The sequence below is a fragment of the Prionailurus bengalensis genome, chromosome E1 (assembly GCF_016509475.1).
Source record: "Prionailurus bengalensis isolate Pbe53 chromosome E1, Fcat_Pben_1.1_paternal_pri, whole genome shotgun sequence".
Lineage (NCBI taxonomy): Eukaryota > Metazoa > Chordata > Mammalia > Carnivora > Felidae > Prionailurus > Prionailurus bengalensis.
In genome coordinates this window covers 57,712,234-57,734,217 of record NC_057347.1, presented here as the reverse complement: position 1 = coordinate 57,734,217, position 21,984 = coordinate 57,712,234, and the positions used below count along the sequence as shown (strand labels likewise).

The window sequence follows — 21,984 nt, the reverse complement described above, 5'->3', positions numbered from 1 at the left end:
TTCGAGCCCCGCGTCGGGCTCTGTGCTGACGGCTCGGAGGCTGAAGCCTGGAGCCTGCTTCTGCTTCTGTGTCTCCCCCTCTCTCCGACCCTCCCCCGCTCATGCACGCATGCGCGCTCTCTCGCTCGCTCTCAAAAATAGACATAAAAAAAAGAGAACGTAGCCTCTGCCTATCAGAAAGGCAGGTGCACGGCTGTTTACGACAGGATGGATGAGAGTGTGGAATGTGCCAAATGCTATGGGAGGACAGGATTCCCCAGAACAAGACAGGAAAGGGCAGTTTTATCTGGGTCTTTAAGGATGAATAGAAGTTTTCCAGGCAGGGGAGGGGTAGATGGCATTCGGAGCAGAGGTGGGGATACCCCTGGGCAGGTTTGGGTTCAAGGGACTATTATGGGCTGGTGGGACAGCAGGATGGGAGCAGCCGGGGGTGACTGAAATACATACCTCCTGGTACCGGGTTGCAAAGGGTCTCCCGTTTTAGACGAGGGCAGTGGGCGGCTGAGGAGGACACTTGAGCCAGGAGGGATGCGTCTAGAAAAAGTCCGCTGATGCCAGGGCCAGGAGGAGCCATGGAAACAGGTTGACCTGTTGCCAAGGGCAGAGCCCTCGGTTCTGGGCGGCCCACTGGGTGGCATTTCCTAGATGTGGGTTTGCAGGTTGGGGCCTGGCTCAGCCCCGAAAACAGGAACCCGTGGCCTTGGCCGGTCATGACTCAGCTGCAACAGAAGACACATGAACGGGGTTTGGGCCTGGGTGGGGTGGGGGCGCTGGTCCCTGGTGCCAGGCTGGGATCCGGGGGGTGGGCACAGACGGGGGGGTCCATGTGCCTGGGCCTCCGGGCTCCGTGGGGAAGACCACCCTGGCCAGGGAGTCCCGAGATCCGAGCTGCCCACCCGCGGGTGGAGAACAGAGGCGCCTCGGAGCCCGGTTCTGTCTGTTCCTTCTTTCTCTGTCTTGCTCACATCCCATTAACGGGTGACCCTGCACAGCTGAGTTGTGGAGGCCAAAGCATTTAAAGCTCTTAAAACAGGCCGTGCCACCAGCTGATAGGGGTCAAAATGGGGAAAGGGAGGGCTCTGCCCAAATGACACGGGAACTGCCCACCTCACCTTGTCGGGGCACTGGCTGGGGCCCGGGGTCTGCCTGCCTTGCTAGGAGGAGGCTGTGGGGGGGGGCATGGCCCACGAGCAGCCTCGGGCTCTTGCAAACACTCCAGAACCTTCCCAGCCCGGCCTCTTCCGTCTCCTTCACCTTGTGTCCCAGTCTGGGGTCATTTTCCTTCCGTGGCAGCGGCCCCGTACGTCGCCGGGGTGCCCGTGACTGCCTCCTCACCCGGTTCGATACCCTTTGGCGGGTAAAGCGCTCTGACCCTTCCTCTGTCGTGCTCCCTATAGAACCTGTGTCGTTATCACAGAGAGTCAGCCACAGGACATCTTTCAGGGACACTTTTGGGACAGATTAGGCGTAGCGGGATAGACTCTAAAGATCGAAGCCCCCCCCCCCCGGCCCCGCCCAATCCTAAACACGACGAGGCCTCTTGGGGAGGCTGTTACTCCCCTGCCTTCAGCCTGGAAAAAAAAGCCTGTTTGCCAGTAGGCTGCGGACGGAGGCTGGGTGGTAGGAGGCTCCCCGTCTTAGCTGCACGATGATGATTGCGGGCCAGTTAATTTGCTTATCTGCTTCCCCAGCCACCTGCATACACAGTGGAGAGAATTTGCAAAAGCCCCAGAGCACTCAGGCGTGACCTCAACAAAGCGCTTTGTCCCCATCGGTGCCTACCAGTAACCCCGCTGGTCGCGAGAGATCGGGTTTCTGCTTCTGGCTCCCGTGGACCGATTCTTGGGACCAGAAGGGGGCTCTTAGGGCTTTACCTCTTGACCCTCCCCGCTGAGCTCGTGAGGGTGTCTGGTGCCATGCTAAGGGCTGGGGTCATCTTGCCCCCTGCCTCCCGCCTCCCTGCAGCCCCTCGCCCCTGCTCGGAGCCAGGACGGCACGGGGGGGGGGGGGGACTCTCCTCACCTCTGTGTCTTTATTTTGCAGTGATTAGGGCCAAAGCGGTCAGCGTAAAGGAAGTAGACTCCGGGAACGACATCTACGGCAACCCCATCAAGCGGATTCAGTATGAGATCAAGCAGATAAAGGTAAGGGAGACTGTCACCAGGCTGCCCCACTGGGCAGAGCAGCGGGAAGGTTGGGAGCAAGGTTGGGCCCCCCCCCCCGCCAGAGGCGGGAAACCATGAGGAGGTGTCCCGGGGTCTCGGGGAATGCAGCGCGGCCCCCGTGGAGCGGACCTAAGGGCTTCGAGCCACAAGTCAATCTGATTTTCCTTGCGCGTAAATGCCTGAAAAGTCGTGTGGACCTGCTGCGTTCCCGTCGACTGGGTTACTTCAAAAATGTGTCGTCTTCCTTGTGATGGGTCGTAAATTCGGGGCAGGCCCTCAGCGTTACCAGCAAGTGTGCCAGAGTTTTCTATGGACCATTCCACGGGTGCCTGTCCTCGGCTGAGCTGGGGCGAGGTTCGAAGCCGGGGGACCTCGGTCGTTGCGTCTGGGAGGCCTCACTTTCCCCCACGCTGTGCTGTGGGCTCTAGTCTTGCCTGGTGAGCTTTAAATTCTAAGAGGAAGGAAGGAGTCCTCCGGGCAGGTGTGGTGGGAGCCAGCTTCTTGCAAGGGAACGCGAAGGAAGGATGGAGCCCGTAGCCCGGCCGGTGACGGAGAGGAACATCGGCCGGGTGGCAGAGGGGCGGACAGATGCGGGGGGCGGGGGGCAACGCGTTAGTTTTTTCGGAACGTGTGTTCGTGTCCAAGGGCAAGGAGCCCGTATTTGAGGGGAGACGGGGCAGAGGGCGGGGCTTGGAAAGACAGGACCAGCCCTGGAGGACCGCGATCCTGATCGTTGGCAACAGTAGCTAACTCGGTCCACAGGAGAGAAGGAGATTCTAGGCTGTAGCTGGAGAAAGGGCTTCGTCAAGGTGGGAGTTGTAGCCGTGCGTGTTTAACTTCGTTACAAAAGTGTTATTTTTAGCCGGAAACGTTATCCGAAGGTCAATGAAGTGCTTATTCGCTGCATCTGTGGCAGCTAAGAGGGCGTGTGCTATGAGCTGGAGAGAGAGCGTCTCTGTTCCTGAGACCTCATTGAGGCATCGTGAAAAGGCCGGTGTCGACACCAAAGGACAATTCTTGCCCTTTGGTGAGGAATAGAGCATGCTGTCGTCACCATCGGCCTAACCTTTCCTGGCGTGGGTGGGACGAGCTGTCTCAAAGCCGGTTTATCATGACATTGAGATGACCCTACTCCATTGGGGTTCGCTTGTTGAAAGCCCCTCCTCCCCGCCCATCCTGTCCCCCAAAACCAACGCCGTTGAGTCTGATTTAGGCCCAGCAAAATCCCGATGAGGTGCCCGAAGCCCGAGGGCGCCCCCTGGGCTGCGCCCCACGGCCGGGGTGGGGGACCGTCCTCAGTGCACACTCACGTCCCTGCCTGTCACCACCCCCGGTGGGGCCACAGGAACCCCTGGCTCTGGTGGGTTCTGCCTGTGTCACCTCCTCCCGGGGAACAGTGCACCCCTCCACGTGGGCTGCAGGCGCATTCAGTAGGTCACTCAGTAGATCCGCAGGCGAGAAGTCAAACCCCACTGGCCCCGGGGAGTCGCATCCTCTTGCAAGGGTGCAGTCCCGCCCCGGGGCCCCATCAAGCAGCCCACGCTTGACCCAAATTCCTGGCAGTGCACAGGGGGGTGTCCCTCCACGACGGGTGAGAACCACCTGGAGATACACGGGCCTCTCCCCGGAGATTCTGAAATGACCTTGTCGGTGGTAGGGAGAGTCGGGCGTCTGAGACGGTTTCCTCCAGGTGACAAGAGTCGCGCCCAGCGTGCTGATAGCTGCCACAGTACGTGAGGAGTGTCTCCAGAGAATCAGTCTACAGCGGGAACGGTCACCTTCTAGCTCACTAGAACCTTCTGCCCCCCCCTTTCCCATGCTGCACCACAGGTGCAGGTCGGGCGGCCCCTCCCCGGGATGTTACGCGTGGGACCCGGACCTTGTGAGCTGTGCGGACCGGCTCTCCTCACGTTTCCTTATCCTTGCCTTTCCAGATGTTCAAAGGACCTGACAAGGACATAGAGTTTATCTACACGGCTCCTTCCTCTGCTGTGTGCGGGGTCTCTCTGGACATCGGAGGGAAGAAGGAATATCTCATTGCAGGTGTGTGTGTGGATATGCCCTGGAACGTTGTCAGGGACCGTCCAGGGCCGCGTCTCCAGGGTGGGACCTGGCGAAACCACGAGGCGGGACAGAGTCCCGGGTCCCGACGCCGAGAGGCCGTCCCGAGGTCTCTGGGCTTCCCTGCCCTTTCCCGACTGCGAATTCCTGGTGGATTCTCACCTGCCCCCCAGAACGGGGGACCCGGTGTGGCTTCATGGGGAGACACAGTAAACCAGTGTCCACGGGGAATCTGCGGTCGGGCAGACACCAGGAGGTGAGAGGGTTTGCGTTTTGCTCCTGAGGGGGAGTCGTGCGCGAGATGCCGGAGGCACCCATGGCTGGGCGGGAGGCGGAGAGGGGTTGAGACCTTGTGTTAAATCTGCGGATGTTATGAGGTCCTCGACCTGTGCAGCGACTCCGCTCATCCTGTCTTTTTCCTTTTTTTTTCTTTCTTTTTTTTTTTTTTAGTTTATTTACGTATTTTGAGAGAGAGAGAGAACACGAGCCGGGGAAGGGCAGAGAGGGGCGGCGGGGGGGGGGGGGAGAGAGAGAATCCCAAGCAGGCTTCCGCACCGTCAGCACAGAGCCCGGACGTGGGGTGCGACCTCACAGACTGCGAGATCGTGACCCGGGCCAAAGTCAGGTGCTCAACCGACTGAGCCACCCAGGAGTCCCCTAAATGTTTTCTTATGAGCATCTATTACAGTTTAGGTTTTCTTGAGCTAGAACTCACACACCATGCAATTCACCGTTCAAGGGGAGTCATTCACTGGTGTGATACCTCCATCATCGGGATGGGCAACCACGGCCACCGTCGGAGAGAACTCCATACCCTTTCACTGTTCTACCTTGCTGGCCGCCCCCCCCTCCACGCTCCTCCCCCAGCTGCAGCACCCCCCAGTCTACTTCATGACTCCGTGGGTTTCCCTGTTTCAGAGGCCTCTGAATGGAGTCACAGAACATGCGTGGTCCTTTGTGCGCGACGTCCCTCACTCCGTGGGGTCGTTTCACAGCTCTGTCCAGGTTGTAGCATGAATCAGAACTTGTCCGCTTTCTATGGCCGAGCAGACCGCGGTCTGTCTGCCCGCTCACCAGTCATTTCGTGGACGCTGGGGTTGTCTCCACCTTCGCGCTCTCAGGCACGAGGCTGCCGTCCACACCTGTGATCGGGTGTCCGCGTGGCGGTGTTTTCATTTCTCTTGGGCCGATACGTGGGAGTACAGCTCCAGGGCACATGGTGACCACGTTTAAGCATTTGAGGGGCTGCCAGACTGTCTTCCAAAGCAGCTGCACCATTTTACATTGGCGGCATCTCCTGTTTTTCCGATAAGAAAAATAAAGTCAATCGGAGAGAGAGGGATGGGGACAAAATCACGAAGCGGAGACCTTCCTGGCTGTGCTTGCCACGGCGACGCAGGGGCCGGCGGGGCCGGGCAGGTGCCCAGAACACGTGGTGCGGGTGCCCAGGGGCGGCTGTTAGAGACCCAGGTCAGCAGGTGCAGGGGGCCAGTCAGCCTCAGGCGTGTCTCTTTTTTATGCTTCCCTATGCTTGCTACATTTTTACGAATGACATCTGTTGCTTTTATGATGAGGAAGATAAGCCCTGGAGAGAAGGCAAAGGAGACAGAACCTTGCATGGTGGCGGGAACTTGGCGCCCTGACAGGTCCACGGTTTCCAGGCTCCCGCATCGGGTGGAGCCGGGCTTTAACCTACACGCCTCACCCCGCGTCTCCTCACGTCGCCCTCTAGAGGCAGCCGCCCGAACTGCAGAGCTTCCAGAGCTGCTGGAAGGGGGGCGGGCCAGGGTCCCCTCCGGGTGGGGGCTCCCGGGTGGGAAGGTGACCGAGGCCTGGCTTCACGCACGTCTCCCCCGTCTCCCTGCGACCGGAAATCGCGGCGCCCCTTTCCTGGCCCTGGCGGGCTCTAAAAGCTTTTCGTGCAGATTCCGTCCGATCCTTACGACCCCTTATGAGGAAGGCACTGCCGTGATCCCCATTGGACAGATGAGGAAGACCGAGTAGACGAACACCGTGGCCCAGGTCCGGGGGCGTGTGCCTGAACCCGCTTCCCCACACCGGTTGTTAGGTTCTGCTTGGTGGCTCGTTGGTCGCTTGACATTGGGGTGTGTCTAGGGTGCAGACTTTTTTGGGCAGATGCTGTGCCGGGGGGGGGGGAGGGGGAGGCGGGGGGGGAGGGTGTTGGGCACATCTCCGCACGCCCGCGCCCGGGCCGCGCCGGGCTCTCACGCTCTGCCGTTTCGTTGGTCGGGTCCAGGCTGTGGAGGTCTCGCTGCCCAGCCTCTAAGCCAGCAGCCCCTTCCCCGCACCGTGTGCGAGAACTCCTGGGGCGGGGGGGCGTTGGCTACCAGCCCTGGTGCCCAAGGAGCACCGCAGACCGGGTCAAGCAGAATCTCCCGGGGTGTGGCCCTGGCAGCAGCATTTTTTCTTAACGTTTGTTTATTTTTGAGAGAGAGACAGAGCACGCACACAGCAGGGCTGAGCCCCAGCAGCCGGGGTCGGTCCCCTCCCTCACGCAGGGGCTCTCCGGACATGACCGTCCTCTCCCGGAGCCCCTGGTGGTCAGGCCTGCCGCTTGCCCAGCGATTCCGAGGACCTGGGCACTGCCCTCTACTCCCTGAGGACGGGCAGTGGGGGACAGCAGTGGGGACAGCCCAGAAGGTGGATCCTGTCCAGCAGTCAGGAGCCCTGGCATGTCGTGTCCCCGTCCCACTGACCGAGAAGAGTGCGAGGAAGCCGCGTGGCTGCCTGGAAAGCGTGGGTCCAAAACGAGAGCCGAGGTGCACACGGCAGCTTTGTGGTGGTTCTTTTGCTAGTGGTTACTTCGTGTTATTTTGGGGGACGTCATAGGAGAGCCTGCTTATGTTGTTCAGCCCTGTTCTGAAAGGAAGAGGCTTCTGTGTCCGAATGAAGCTGGGTTTTTAAAATTTATTTTTGATGTTTGTTTATTTTTGAGAGAGAGAGACAGAGAGAGGGAGAGAGAGACAGAACACAAGTGGGGGAGGGGCAGAGAGAGGGAGACACAGAATCCGAAGCAACTCCAGGCTCCCAGCTGTCCGCACAGAGCCCGACGCGGGGCTCGAACTCACGAACCGCGAGCTCATGACCTGAGCCAAAGTCGGACGCTCAACCGACGGAGCCCCCCAGGGGCCCCTCTACTTATTTTTAATTGATTTTTAATTTGCAATTTCCTGATGGCCTGAGAGCCACAAAAGGCACTTCTGGCAGCAGCTGGCCCACCCTTGACAGGGGGGCCTCGCTCATCTGACTTCTTCCCCAGCTCGGTGAGATAACTCTGGATCCAGTCTGGTGTTCACTTTCTGAGCACAGGCTCTCCATCTCGTCCTCCTGGGGTCGGGATGGGCCACCCAGAAATCACGGGGCGCAGCAGACAACTCAGCCGGCCCGAGGCAGCCCACCTCCTCTCGGGCTGATGATTCAAGTTCACGTGTTGAGCCGGGCACCATGAGACACTCATGTGCGGGAGCTGTTCTAGAATGGGCCCTGTAATTTTCTTCTGCGGTCCTCTCCTCCGAGAGGAAAAGGAAGCGTACGGTCCTCAGTTACAAATTTTAATTAATTCCTGTCTTCCTCTCCAGTCCGAAAGGACTGTGTGTTTTTCCAAGGCAGACGTAGCAGAATGTGACAGACGGGCACATCACGCGTGCCCGCCCAAGTCTTGGTACCCGTCCCTGTACCGCAAGGGTGTCCTTTTAAGATCCGGAGATGCCGCTGTACCTTATACCCGACGTCCGAGGTCACCGGTATCCCCGTAACCAGGGCCACAGAAGACAGACAGTTTGCATTGCATCGCGTGTCCTTCCATGCCCTAGTCTTGGCGGAAGCTCGACTTCGTGGTGAGCAGGTCGCCAGGGAAGACGGACAGTGGGGGCGCCTGGGGGGCTCAGTCCGTTGAGCGTCCGACTTCGGCTCAGGCCGTGATCTCGCGGTTCACGAGCTCGAGCCCCGCGTCGGGCTCTGTGCTGACAGCTCAGAGGCTGGAGCCTGCTTCCGATGCTGTGTCTCCTTCTCTCTCTGCCCCTAACCCACTGGTGCTCTGTCTCAGAAATAAACAAACATTAAAAAAAAAAAAGGGACGGCAAAAAGCGGCAGGAAGTGGGACGCTGATGCCAGCCAAGCAAGACAGCAGACATCCCTGTAGAGGTTGGGAGGGCAGAGCCAGCACGGGCCCAGCCTGTCTGCAAAGAACGACCCGGCCGGGCCAGGGGAGGGCCACGGCGTACCTCCCTGCGTGGGTCATGCACGCCAGGAGAAGCCAGGAGACGGGAATGAAAGTTACTGGCCGTCTGTCTGCTTCTCCCCTCCTTAGCTGCTCTGGACTCCTGGAAAGTAGGGGGGAAAAGCCAAACACTTATTTTTTTGTTTGCTTATTTATTTTGAGAAAGAGCAGGAAAGGGGCAGAGAGAGAGAGAGAGAGAGAGAGAGAGAGAATACCAAGCAGGCTCCGCAGTGTCGGCACAGAGCCCCATGCGGGGCTCGAACTCACGAACTGCGAGATCATGACCTGAGCTGAAGTCGGACGCTCGACCAACGGAGCCGCCCAGGCGCCCCAGATACCTATTTTTAAAGTACTTAGAACCACCCAAGCACTTCTCTTTGTTACTTGTTGGGACTCAGAATGAATGCTGCAGTGGCAGTCCTGCTTGTTGATTCTGTCCTTCACCTAGAATGTCAAGTGCAAACAGACACAAGGGAAAACAGGGCTCCCAAGGGTCAGGGGAGCCGTCAAAACAGAGGTCAGAGCGTCCGAACTCGCGTGCAGGGAGCGCCTCCTGCAACCCGCCTGGTGCACCGGCTGTCCCCGTGCCGCTCGCAGCCTCGGGCGAGCCGGCCCGTGTCTCCCCTGGCCAGAGATCGCGGTGGCATTTACTCGCCGCAGTCGACAAGCCGCGTTAGTCACTCAACTACGTGTCTGTCAGCGGGTTCTCTCCGCCCCCAGTGCTGTGCCTGAGGTCGTTACGTTGGATGTACCGGAGCTTTGCCGAGTGCGGTGTGCCCAGGGTGCCCCCCGAGGCTCCCGTCTGCCCCCCGGGGAGCCTCCCCCTGCCCTCTGCCAGGCTCCGCCGCTCGTCGCCGGGCACCTGTGCGTCCTGACGCGATGCCATTGCGGTCACAGGGCTGGGACTTGAAACGACCTCCCGAGCCCTCCTTACGTTCTGTCATTCGCCAGAATTCGCTTGCCTGCCTTTGTCTCCTGCTTGGCTAAGGCCAAGGCCGTCCCCAGCGTGAACTCTTCAGCAGAGGAAGGGAGGGGCAGAACCAAGAGCCTGAGGTATGAGACACAAAGAGTGCCTCATCCTCCCCCCCCCCCCCCCGCCCCGGGGAAGGGAATTTGGAGCAGATTCCCAATTCCGTGAGATTCCAAGGTTTTGCCATTCGTGGTAGAAAAACCCAGACAGGTAGACCGGTTCCTCATCAGATGGAGGAAACGTCTGAAAAAAACCAAACAAACAAGCAGGAAACAGTATGGTCTGCATGCGGCGTGATTTTTTCTGCGCACATCCATGGGCACGAAAGGATATTGGAAGGAAATGCGTCAAAGCGTTAGCTGTGATGGAAACGGGAGGTTTTTTCCCCGTTGTGCTGTTCTGTGCTCCACGGCGAGCACACGTCCCTTTTATACTCAGAGCAAGCGACCCACGGTGGAGTAGCCCACTGGGGCTGCCGTGAGGCCGCTTCCCCAACAGGGATTGGTTTCCTCGCAGACCTGGGGGCTGGGAGTCCGAGATCCAGGCGTGGGCAGGGCCACCTGCCCCCCGTGGCCTCACCTGCTCGTCCCTCTGTGCGCGTCTGTCTGGACCTCTTCTTATCAGGACACTGTTCGTATGGGGGGGGGAGGGCTTGTGACCTCATGTAACTTAATGACCCCTGGGAAGGCTCCGAATGCACATCCTGAGGTGCTGGGGGGTTCGGGCTTCGACACAGGGATTTGGGAGGAGACACGACACAGGCCATGACACTCGGTATTTGTCAGTAGTAAAGTTCCCTGCGCCCCAGCCACGCTCAGGTGCAGGAGACGGGCAGGAGGAGGACGTGTATCTTGCCCTGAGCGTGGTGATCCCTGTGTCCCCAGGAAAGGCCGAGGGGAATGGCAAGCTGCACATCACCCTCTGTGACTTCATCGTGCCCTGGGACACCCTGAGCACCACCCAGAAGAAGAGCCTGAACCACAGGTACCAGATGGGCTGTGAGTGCAAGGTAAGCCGGTGCCGCCTTCTTTTGGGCCTTTACTTCATCACCTCCGTCTCCAGGGAGACCGCTGGGCTTTGATCCCTGGCTTCTCAGTCCACGAGGTCCTTAGGACGGGGCCGTGGGGAGGCACGGTCTCTCCACCAGCGAGGCTGTCTGGCCGGGGACAGATCCCCGAGGCGTGCCCCTGCAGAGGGATCCGTGGGAGGTCGGGGCTGTCTAGCCACCTGGCCTATGGCTTCCAGGAAGGAGAGCCTCCCGGGGGGAGGGATTCTGTGGGGAGAACAGGGAAAGAATGTCCCAGCCCCCCTTCTTGAAAGCAGCACAGAGGCTGTGCCGAACACAGCTGCAGCCGCGCTCACGTCAGATGCACCTGTACGCGGTGACATCCCCAGGCCTGCATCCCGTCCGTCCCGCCGCCCTGCACCCCACTGCCCCCGCCCCCAGCCCCAGCGCAGGAAACACCGCGGGCACCAGGGCCCCTCTGCCACCGGAAGTGAGTCTGGGGCCGGAGAGCAGCAGGGATCGGGCCGAGCCGGTTGGCCCAGTGCTTACTGGCACACCGTCGTCGCTAACCTATTCCTGAGCTCATTCAAAATACAAATTCCGACCCGCAGCCTTGCATACGTGGAGCAGAACCCCCGGTGCCCGACGTGAACTCAAAACTGAATTCTGTCCTTTCCCTGTCGTAGACTCTTGTTCCTCCACCAAAATGCTGCTTGCCGACCCCCTCAAAGCCCACACACGCTTGAGAACAAGACAGCATCCTTTTTTTAAAGTTTTTGGGGGGTGGGGGGAGGGCAGAGACAGAGACTGCATGAGCAGGGGAGGGGCAGAGAGAGAGGGAGACAGAATGAGACTCGCAAGCAGAGCCTGATGTGGGGCTTGAACTCACGAAACCGTGGGATCGTGCCCTGAGCTGAAACCAAGGGTTGGACGCTCAACCGACTGAGCCACCCGGGCGCCCCAAGCTAGCGGCATCCTTTTTATTTGACTGGCGCCTCGCTCCGGAAAATTTAAGACCCTTTGTTGTTGTTAAGCTCCCAGGAGGGTGGGGCTAGCCCGAAACCCGAAGGTCACACTCCTGCAGCATCTGGGGGCGCAGACACCATGCACGAGGGTCCCCCCCCCGCCCCCAGCCCTGTCCCTGCTTCAGGCAGGTGCCTGCAGCTGCTTAGCAAGTGGCGGGGGCGGGGCACTGACGGGGCAGGTTCAACTCTAGTCCCGGTTGCTCGGCCGGGCGCGTTGGCTGGCTGCGTTCTGGACGTGCCACCTCGCGCGGCCTCGGCCCCTGACCGAGTCCGCCCCCGCGCCCTCTTCCTAGATCACGCGCTGCCCCATGATCCCGTGCTACATCTCGTCTCCGGACGAATGTCTCTGGATGGACTGGGTCACGGAGAAGAACATCAACGGACATCAGGCCAAGTTCTTCGCCTGCATCAAGAGAAGCGACGGCTCGTGTGCGTGGTACCGCGGAGCGGCGCCCCCCAAGCAGGAATTTCTCGATATCGAGGACCCGTAAGCAGGCCAACAGCATCCCCTTTGGCCAACGGAAGAGCCTCCAAGAGTTCAGACTGGTCCAGCTCTGACATCCCTTCCCGGAAGCAGCATGAATAAAATAGTCATCCGAGCGGGTCTATATTGGTGTGATTCTCCTCCCGCCCCCCCACTGCCCCTTCACAAACGTGGTTGCGGTCCCACGCTCCATCCGCCAGCCTGGGCGGCGTGCGTCCCGGCCTCCCACCCTCGGGTGCGGACGGGAGTGGGACGCACGGGCCCGGCCACTGTCACAAACACTGAGCAGACAGCACTTAGGAGTCGCCCAGGCCTGGTCAGGGCAGAGCCTGGGAACGTGCGTTTTGCAGAAACTTCCGAGGGTCGTTGCAAGACTGTGTAGCAGGCCTACCAGGTCCCTTTCGTCCTGAGAGGGGCATGTCCCTCGTTTCCTGCAGCCTCCACGCCTCTGGCCCCAGGGTGGCAGTCCCCACCCTTTGCAAGTGCCCCGGCCTCCTCGGTGCCCATCACGGGCTCCCATAAGTACAGGAGTAGCCCTGGACCAGTGGCTTCCTCCTGCAGGAGCCCCGCTGACCCTGATGATCAGCAGAATTGCAGTGAGAGCCACGCTCCAGGGCCTTTGTGGCGTGGGCGACAAGCTTCAGCTTCAGTCCTGCCCGCCCCCCCACACCCCAACTCTGGGGGAGTCTGTCGCATTCTGCCCTGAGGGCAGGCACCGGGGGGGGGGGGGACTCACGGCCGCCCTGACAGTTTACTCCCAGGCGGCCGAAGTCCCTCCGGCTTCCCCCTCCTCGTCCCGGCCTCGAGCGCACGTCGGCTTTGCGAGGGGTCGCGTGCGCCCGGCGCACCGGGCTGGCTGTGCCCCCCACACACACGCCGCAGAGCCCCTCCCGGGCGGGTGTGACCTCCCTCAAAGACAGACGTTCGCTGGGCTGTGCACGGATTCCTGTGAGTGAAGTTAGCCGGGCCTGCCGTGAAGTCTTCCCCGGGAAGGGGGAAATGGACGGGGGTGGGTTCGGTGGGTCCCCTGCTGGGCCTCCGGATGCTGTGGCCAACACCTCACGCTCCTAAAGACGAATTCTCAGATAAGACGTGAACCCAAGTGACAGCTGTACCAACTTCCACTTCTGTTTGTCCCGTTGGCGCTCTCAGTTGGAAAACAAAACAAAACAAAACATCGTAGGGGACTAGAAAACCTGTCCCCTACCCGTGGCTTTCTGCTGCCCGTAAAATAGGGGTGAACGCAGGCAGAAATCTCTCGGTAACAATAAAGGCAACCTTTTCCTTCCTCCTTGGGTTGTCAAGATGACCCGTGCTGAGTTGGCCACGCGAATTGGGGAACGGCACACACGTGCGCTAAAACCGAAGTCTGTCGGCCGGTGAATGGTCCCTCTGCAGAATGCTTCCAAAGTCACCACGTTCTAAGCCTGCTCTGTTCTGCGGTGACCCCCAAACACCCGTAAGACTCCTGACCACCCCCCCGCCCCAAGTGGCATGTCAGTCCCATGCCTGCTGGGACCTGGTCAGCGTAGATTCTGATGACTTCCCTTTCTAGGGCAGACTAGAATAGCCAGGAATCCGCCCTCGTTCCCAGGGTGCTTTCATGCTGTGCAGTGATAGAGAGTTTGTAAGATGTCATAATGGACCAGTCCACGTGATTGCAGTATATACGAGAACACCAGACCCCTCCCATCAATATAACACCCCACCCCCGTTTGCTTCCTGTATGGTGTTATCATATGTAACATTTACTCCTGTTTCTGCTGATTTTTTAAATGTCTTGGGTTTGTTTCTGACATCAGTTGTAATCATTCCTGTGCTGTGTTTCTTATTACCCTTGGTAGGTGTTAGAGTTGCACTTTTTTTTTTTTTTTTTTTTTTTTTTTTTTTTTTTGGTTAAGGTTTCTGCATCGTGGAAGCATTTGACCCAGAATGGAAAGCATAGCCTTTGATGGTGGATTCCTTCAGATCGTCTGTTTCCTTCTTTGAGTACGGTCGCTTCTTCCATTTGCTACCTTTTTGTTCTCTGGTTCAAGTCGTGACAAAGTAAAAGATCTTCGAGTCGGTTGGTTCTAAAACATGGCCTTCCTGCTTAATCCACACACATTGGTTCTTCTAGCCATGCTGAGCGGGGAAACAGAAACAGAAACAGAAACAAACAAACAAAAAAAATCAAGATGAAGTGCCCAGTGGCAGCCGAGAGGCAAAGCCACTCAAATGCCGTCAGAGTAAATAATTGCAACCTGTGTGTAGTTCGAGAAGGCTCTCCATTCGGCATTGTCTAATTTATGTGTTATGTTCTAAGCACTGCTTGTTTCTTCCACCATTCTTGTCTGCATTCAAGCAACTCAAAATATTTAAAATGAAGTTTACATTGTAGTTATTTTCAAATCTTTGCTTGATAAGTATTAAGAAATATCGGACTTGCTGCCATAATTTAAAAGCTTTGTTTGACTGTGTTTGTTTTTGCTTGGTTTTTGTTTTGTTGTTGTTGTTGTTGTTGTTTTGGTTTTTTTTTTTTTTTTGGTTTTTTTTTTTTTTTTTTTAATTTTTGGGCAATGTGTTTTTGCTGGAATATGAAGTCTGAGACCTTCCTGTGCTGGGAACACGTAAGAGCTGTTGAACGTTGACAAGCAGACTGCGCATGTCTCCGATGCTTTGTATCATTCTTGAGTGATCGCTCGGTCAATGGACAATAAACAGTATTATCAAGAACGTTGGCTCTGTCCGTGTGGCTGTATCCGACGTGGTGGCGTAAGAACCAGCCCCGACACCTCCAAAGGAGTCGCTCCCGTGGAAGGGGGGAGGGTGCTTCGTCTACGAGAGAAACAGAGGGCTGGGTGCTCAGAGGAGAACGTGGGGTAACTCAGCAGGGACGGGGCAGACGGTGGTAAAGATGATTTGAAATTGGCCAAGGGGCAGAGCGCATGACACAGGCCCTTTGTTCATCTAGCAGACACACCCCACTTGCTATGCTATGCAGCACACAGAGCAGAGCCCCGTGCCCATCTTGCGTCCTCGACGGGGAGCACCTCCTGCCCCTTGTCCTTCGCCCATGTCCACACCCCGCACACCCCACTTGAGGTCATCAGGGAAATTCCAGGTGTGAAACAGTGTCACCTGTAAATGCTTCAGTCCGTGTCTTTTAAATATAAGGACTATTTTAAACACATTTCCGGGGCGCCTGGGTGGCTCAGTCGGTTAAGCATCTGACTTCGGCTCAGGTCGTGATCTCACGGTTCGTGGGTTCGAGCCCCGCGTCCGACTCTATGCTGACAGCTTGGAACCTGGAGCCTGCTTCCGATTCTGTGTCTCCCTCTCTCTCTGCCTCTCCCCAGCTCTCTCTCTCTCTCTCTCTCAAAAACAAATATTAAAAAAAAAATTTTTTTTAATAAAAGCAAAAAGTTTTTTTAAAAAATGAAAAGGAGCACAGTTCCAGAATATTTTAATCACACCCTAAAAGCGTAATTGGTATGTGCCTGTATCCGTGTTCAGACATCTCCGATGGTCCCATAGGATGCTTTTGTTATGGTCCACTGGTGTGAATCAGGATCCTCGTAAGGACCATACGTTGTAGTTCCTCTCCAAGGCTCTGTTTTTCCCGCAGGTTCCCCTCCCTCCCCGCGCCCACTCTCCTTCGAGCCAGGAAAGATGGCCTTGTCGCGATTTAAACTTGAACCAAGTCTCACGTCGCACCAGGTCGCCATAAGAAAACCCTTTAATGGTCTGTCTGAGCCCTTAGCCACCCCGTGGCGCATTTGCGGAACAGGATCTTCCTGGGACAAACTGGAAGACGTGTATTCCCTGCTTTACGCGGCTGCCGCCGGGTCGGCGAGGACACAGTTCCAGACGCCACCCTGGAGCAGCAAAGAGGCAAGAGGACCAAGTTCGCCCCCATGTCTGCGTCACTAACCACTAAGTGTCACCCATTTCACGTCACCTGTGGCAGAACCGTGTGGATTGTCCTTCCCGTCGGGTGAATCGAGGGGAGTGGCCTGGGGACGGACCCAGACCATCCCGTGGTGTGCGGATGCGCTTCCTGGGCACGCGTGGCCCTCTGGAGGCCCCACGGGGTCTTTGCAAAGAGCACATCACATGATTGCTACCCGGTTTGTTTGTTTTATGTAACGTAGGTCAAGTCGGACTTCGGAAAAACACTTATTGTGGAAATTTTCAAACATTAAAAAAAGGCAGAGGGGTGCCCGGTGGCTCAGTCGGTTGATCGCCTGACTCTGGCCCAGGCCATGATCTCATGGTCCGTGAGTTCGAGCCCCGCATCGGGCTCTGTGCTGACAGCTCAAAGCCTGGAGCCTGCTTGGGATTCTGTGTCTCCCTCTCTCTCCCTGCCCCTCTACCACTCATGCTCTCTCTCTCTCTCTTTCTCTCTCTCTGTCTCAAAAACTAAATAAACATTAAAAAAAATTTTTTTTTCAAAGGCAGAGAACGATAGAACAAACTGTGCACCCGTGATCCCGTTTCAACAGTTATCCCAGTTTTCTTAATCTTTGCAAACTATTTTATTGTATTATTTTATTTCATTCTTTTTAAATATTTATTCTTGAGAGATAGAGTGTGAGCAGAGGAGTGGCAGAGAGAGAGAGAGAGAGGGAGAGAGAATGATCGGGGGAGGGGCAGAGAGAGAGGGAGACACAGAATCCGAAGCAGGCTCCAGGCTCTGAGCCATCCAGAGCCCGACGCGGGGCTCGAACTCACGGACCATAAGATTGTGACCTGAGCCAAAGTTGGACGCTTAACCCGACTGAGCCACCCAGGTCCCCCTCCCTCCTAATTATTAATGGGTGTGTTTAACTGATCTAACTTAGCAACAATAAGTCACAGCGGAGCTACACATATTTTCCTGGGGTCAGTTTTACGATGGACAGTCTGCTGTTCCCACAGATTTTACATGAAGACTTTGAAATTCCTCTCTGAACAGGGTCTATCTTTAGCCTTGGGTTGGAGCTTTGAGCTGACCCCCCCAACCCGCCCTGTCGCACACAGTTGCCGTGAATCCTTTGCGGTGAAAGGCAGCCCTTTGATTTGGGGAAACTGTTAGCTCCGATAGCAGATTTTCTCCTTCAGGAAACAAATGGATTATGAAGGGGCAGAGAGAGAGGGAGACACAGAATCGGAAGCAGGCTCCAGGCCCCGAGCTGTCAGCACAGAGCCCACTCGGGGCTTGAACCCACGAACTGGGAGATGGTGACCTGAGCTGAAGTCGAACCCTTAACCGACTGAGCCACCCAGGCGCCCCCATTTTATTTTAAGTGATCTCCACACCCAGCTGGGGCTCGAACTCACAGCCCCGAGATCAAGAGTCACATGCTCTACCAACTGAGCCAGCCAGGACCCCCCCCCCCAGCATGTGTTCTTATCAGAGATTAAGAGGGGGACCCCTCCTGAAATCCACGTTCCCAGACGCCAGCCCAGAAGCAGACCTTCTGAAGGAGAGCAGCCTGTGGGAACTTCTGCATACACACCCTGACCCTTTCATGTTTGTGACTTTCCGCAGGCTCAGGAGACTCCGACCCTGAACTCCCCTGGGCAACTGCTTAGCAAATCATTCTAATAATAATCCTGGTCAAAGCTAACATTTTATTCCACGCCAGGATTCATACCGAGGGCTTCACGTACGTTATCCCAGGGGACACGGGCCAAATCCGAGAAGCCCGTGCTCTCATCCTTCTTGGTTGGTAGATAAAGGGTCTGAGGCATAGGGAGGTCCGTTTCCTGGGCACCCGGCCAGTAAGCACTGGGGCTGGGGTTGAACCCGGGCAGAGGCGGGGTCTGGCCTCCTCCCTCCCGCAGCATCCCTGAGGACCGCCAGCCACCAGCCTGGCACAAGCAGCTTACCCTCCCCCAGACTGTCTCCCTCCTGGGGACATTTTGCCTTCCGTTTGCATGAAGAAGGGCCTTGTAGTGGCTTTTGTTTTGCTTTGCATGCGTTAGTTTTCAGAACAAGTTTTTGCCAGACTTGAAGCAAGGATGACAATAAAATCCCAGTGTCAGCTAAGACACGTCAAAACACCAAGATGCCTGTGATGGGTTGTAGTTTGTAAACTTAAAAAGGGTCAAATTCAATTGTCTGGAAGAATCGTCTCTATATAATTTGTCTTCCAAACTGGGACACTTTCAAGAGAGCAAGAGAGTGCTCGCAACGCGTGCGGCATAAACCCGGACGTGGTGTCGCCGTAGGACAACTTCCCCAAGGACACCGGGTGCATCGAACCCCCCTCCGCTGTGGTCCCAGGTGCGTGGCACCAGCCTCAGCACCCCACAGCCCCAGGGCCCTGCGATCTGGGAGCAAAGGTGCACCAGGCAAGGTGGTTGTGGATTCCGTAACAAACAGACCCAACATCTCCGAAGCTAACAAAGAGAGGGGATTTCTTGCCGAGATCAACGGGGACATTTGTTGGGTGACCTTCCTCAGGCGATTCAGAGACCTGGGCTCTTTCCCTCTGTGTCCCCACCACCTTCCGGAGCCTCAGAGTCCTTCGCTTTCGGCCAGAAAAAGGAGCAAAGGAGGCCCCGGCAGATTCTCAGCCTCTGGCCTGGGCTTGGGTGTGACACCTGTCACTTCCTCTCCCGGGCATCGGAGAGAATTAGTCACGGCTGAAACTCCCTACGGGAAGCTTCTGGCCACGGCCCCCTGGGCCAGTACCTACCTCCTTCCCAGGCAGGCCCAGACTACGGCAAAGAACAATCTAGCTGAGCCTGGTTCGTATGGCACCCTGGGCAGTGGCGGAGGTCTGAGTGTCCAATGCAAGGTGGTGCTGGGATTTAAACGGAAGGTCTTGGGGCGCCTGGGTGGCTCAGGTGGTTAAGCGTCTGACTTGGGCTCAGGTCATGATCTCCTGGTTCACAGGTTCAAGCCCTGCATCGGGCTCTGCACGGACAGTGTGGAGCCTGCCTGGGATTCTCTCTCTCCCCCTCTCTCTGCCCCTCCTCCACTTGCTTGTGTGTGTGTGTGTGTGTGTGTGCGCGCGCGCACGCACGTGCTCTCTCTCGCTCTCAAAAATAAACATTTTTCTTAAAAGGTAAGTTCTAATTTGATTCATTTTGGTTACGCTTTTTTTTTTTTTTTTTTTTTTTTTGAATTAAGAATTTTAGGGGAGGGGCACCTGGGTGGCTCGGTCGGTAAAGCGAGCGTCTGACTGTTGATCTCAGCTCAGGTCTTGATCTCGCAGTCTTGAGTTCAAGCCCCACGTTGGGCTCCGCACTGGGCACGAAGTTACTTAAAAAAATAAATAAATAAAAAGAGAACGTTTTATTATTTTCAGTGTTTTTCTCCCTTTCTCCTTCAGGATTTAGAGAGTATTCACTTGTCTCATCTTCCCTATTTCATTTTCTGTTTGGTTGGTTTTCGTGAACATTTACATGCACAGTATATCTGCAGTGAACCAGGCCCCGGGGACACTCGGATGAGTGAGACATAGTGAGGGCTTTAAGAGTCATGGTAGGGGAGGGAGAAGTCCAGAGAACATTCCAATTAATATATAAATGGAAAGTGCAGCAGGCCCAAGGCAACACAAACCTAATGGCAGGGATGGAGGGAATCCAGGAAGACTTCCTGGAGGAGGTAGTGCCTGAGGCAGTTGGAAAGGGCAAGTGGGAAAGGGAATTTAGCCCAAAGACCGGTTGGAGCCTACAAGACAGCCTTGTTAGGGTCTGGGGAGTCGGTGGGGGGGGCGCGCTTGGATTCAGCTCTGCTGAGAGATCCAGGGCAGGGAGTGGCTGGGGGAGAAGGAGGAAAAGGCAAGCAAGTAGCCAGCCCCCCAGGCACCATTAGAGACCATACGAAGGAGCTTGTCTCTCCCATCAGCTTCTGGTGACAGGGAAGGGTTCAGGCAGGTGCACAGTGTTTTCGGGTAGGCCTTTCAACTCTATTATTCTATTTGGCAGTTTGAGTGATGGATTTGGCCATCCCAGAAACGCAGGTGCAGAGGGAGAAGGGCTTTATTTGGGCAATTAGACGGAGGGAAGACAGTGGCTTGAGGAATATTTGAGTAGTAAAATTAGCAAAATTGGTTGATTGACGATTTACATGGGGAGGGAGAGAGAGGAGACCAGGATGTGGACCAGGAAGGTGGATGTTGGGGTCATTGTCTGTATCAGCCTGGGTTCACTCAGGAACACCAGAACCACTCTGTGCAGATTTTAAAACGGAGGGGGTTGGGGGCACCTGGGTAGCTCAGTCGGTTAAGTGTCTAATTCTTTTTTTTTTTTTTAATTTTTTTTTCAACGTTTATTTATTTTTTGGGGGACAGAGAGAGACAGAGCATGAACGGGGGAGGGGCAGAGAGAGAGGGAGACACAGAATCAGAAACAGGCTCCAGGCTCCGAGCCATCAGCCCAGAGCCTGACGCGGGGCTCGAACTCACGGACCGCGAGATCGTGACCTGGCTGAAGTCGGACGCTTAACCGACTGCGCCACCCAGGTGCCCCAAGTGTCTAATTCTTGATGTCGGCTCAGGTCACGATCTCATTGTTCATGAGTTCCAGCCCCGCATCGGGCTCTGTGCTAACCGTGCAGAGCCTGCCTGGGATTCTCTCCCTCTCCCTCTCTCTCTGGCCCTCCCCCATTCACTCTCTCTCTCTCAAAATAAATAAACTTAAAAAAAAAAAAACGGGATTAAAGCAGAGATTGCTTACAACCTGATGGAAGCCAACCAGAGAACAACAGGCAGCTGTTAGCACTTCTAGGGCAGAGGGACAGAGGTTGGAGGCTGTCCTACGAGAGCCCAGGGAGGGGACAGGCTGGGGAGGGAGAAGGCTGGAACCACAGTGCACATCGCTGGAGGGAGCCAGAGACTCCTCTGTTCCAAGCAGAAAGGGTGGAAGAGAGAGGCCCGGCCACTCCTTTCCTTTGCCCTCCAGTCTCGCCAGTGACCCCCAGTGGCCAGACCCTCCTGGATGCCGGGGAGCTTGGAAAAGCTGAAAAGGACAAGGATTCGGTCTGAGCTTCAGCCCAGCAGCCCAAGTGGGCAACAGGGCAGAAAAAGAGAGGCGGTTTAGGCAAGAAGGAATGCACCCGTGTCCGGGCATGGTGGGGTCAAGTGTTTGTGGATCCTGCAGGGAGGTGACCAGCAGGCACTTACTGGACCCACCGTTCCCAGGATGGGGGTCGGGGGAGCAGAGGGCTGCAGCTGCCCATGTGGAAGGTCCTGGACTACAGGCATAGTTACAGTGGTGATGGCCACAGCAATGGTCGGCTCATGGGGCAGGTGTTTGTGTTACTGAAAAGAAACATTTAACTTTTCTTTCCAAGACGGTTGCATCATGTTATACTCCTAGGGGTTTTAGGAGTCTGCTTGCCTCGCCTTCTCTCCAACACGTAGTGTTTTCAATTTTAGCTGTCCTAGTGGGCGTGAAACATCCCTCGGTGTGGTTTTCATTTGCATTTCTCTGGTGACCTTTGAGGTTAAGCGCTTTAGGAAAGGCCTACTTGAACATACCTCGAGGAGATTCCACGCTGAGGCTTCTTATCGAGAGTCAGGAGGGGGAGGTAGGGTGGGAGTGTGGGTGGCGGAAAGCTCTTCCCTACTAGGTTTCAGCTTACTTTGTGAAGCAGGACAGCAGCCTCTCGGCTAACCTGTCATCTCAGATCTTCGGGGTCTCTCTGAGGGCCTGAGCCAATGGTGTGAACCTGGAGCCGGGAACACCTGGGTTTAAACCCTCACATCACCTCTTTGCAGAGATGGTGCGCGTAGGGTTGCCGGGGAGGCTTAAAGCATAGAATGTTGGCAAGGCGACAGACCAGCTAGGTCTCTGACACATAATATCAGTTCAGCGATGGAAGCAAAGGTGTTCAGTTTTGTTAAGCGCTACAGATCTGCTGGAGATTGTCTTTATTCCCCAGATGAGGAAATACAGGTTAAAAGCAACCCGCGAATTAGGGCAGCGCTGGGATAAAAGCCTAGTCTCCTCCTTCCCCTGTCGGTTGCCAGCCCTTGGGACCTGCCCCCACACTTCTAATCACTCGCTTACACATGGGATCAGGCGACACCATAGTGAGAACTGTCTCGGTTTGAAT

General features: G+C 56.4%; 1 protein-coding gene across 1 annotated transcript in view; it reads left to right on the top strand.

Annotated features, from left to right (window-relative positions):
* The window catches only part of TIMP2 (TIMP metallopeptidase inhibitor 2), a 48,250-nt gene extending 33,584 nt beyond the window's left edge, over positions 1–14,666 (top strand). The window contains exons 2-5 of the mRNA XM_043585720.1: positions 2,044–2,144; positions 4,100–4,208; positions 10,321–10,445; positions 11,761–14,666. Coding sequence (XP_043441655.1) covers positions 2,044–2,144; positions 4,100–4,208; positions 10,321–10,445; positions 11,761–11,958 — 533 coding nt within the window. The 3' untranslated portion in view covers positions 11,959–14,666. The remainder of the gene's footprint in view (positions 1–2,043; positions 2,145–4,099; positions 4,209–10,320; positions 10,446–11,760) is intronic.
* Positions 14,667–21,984: the final 7,318 nt, after the last annotated feature.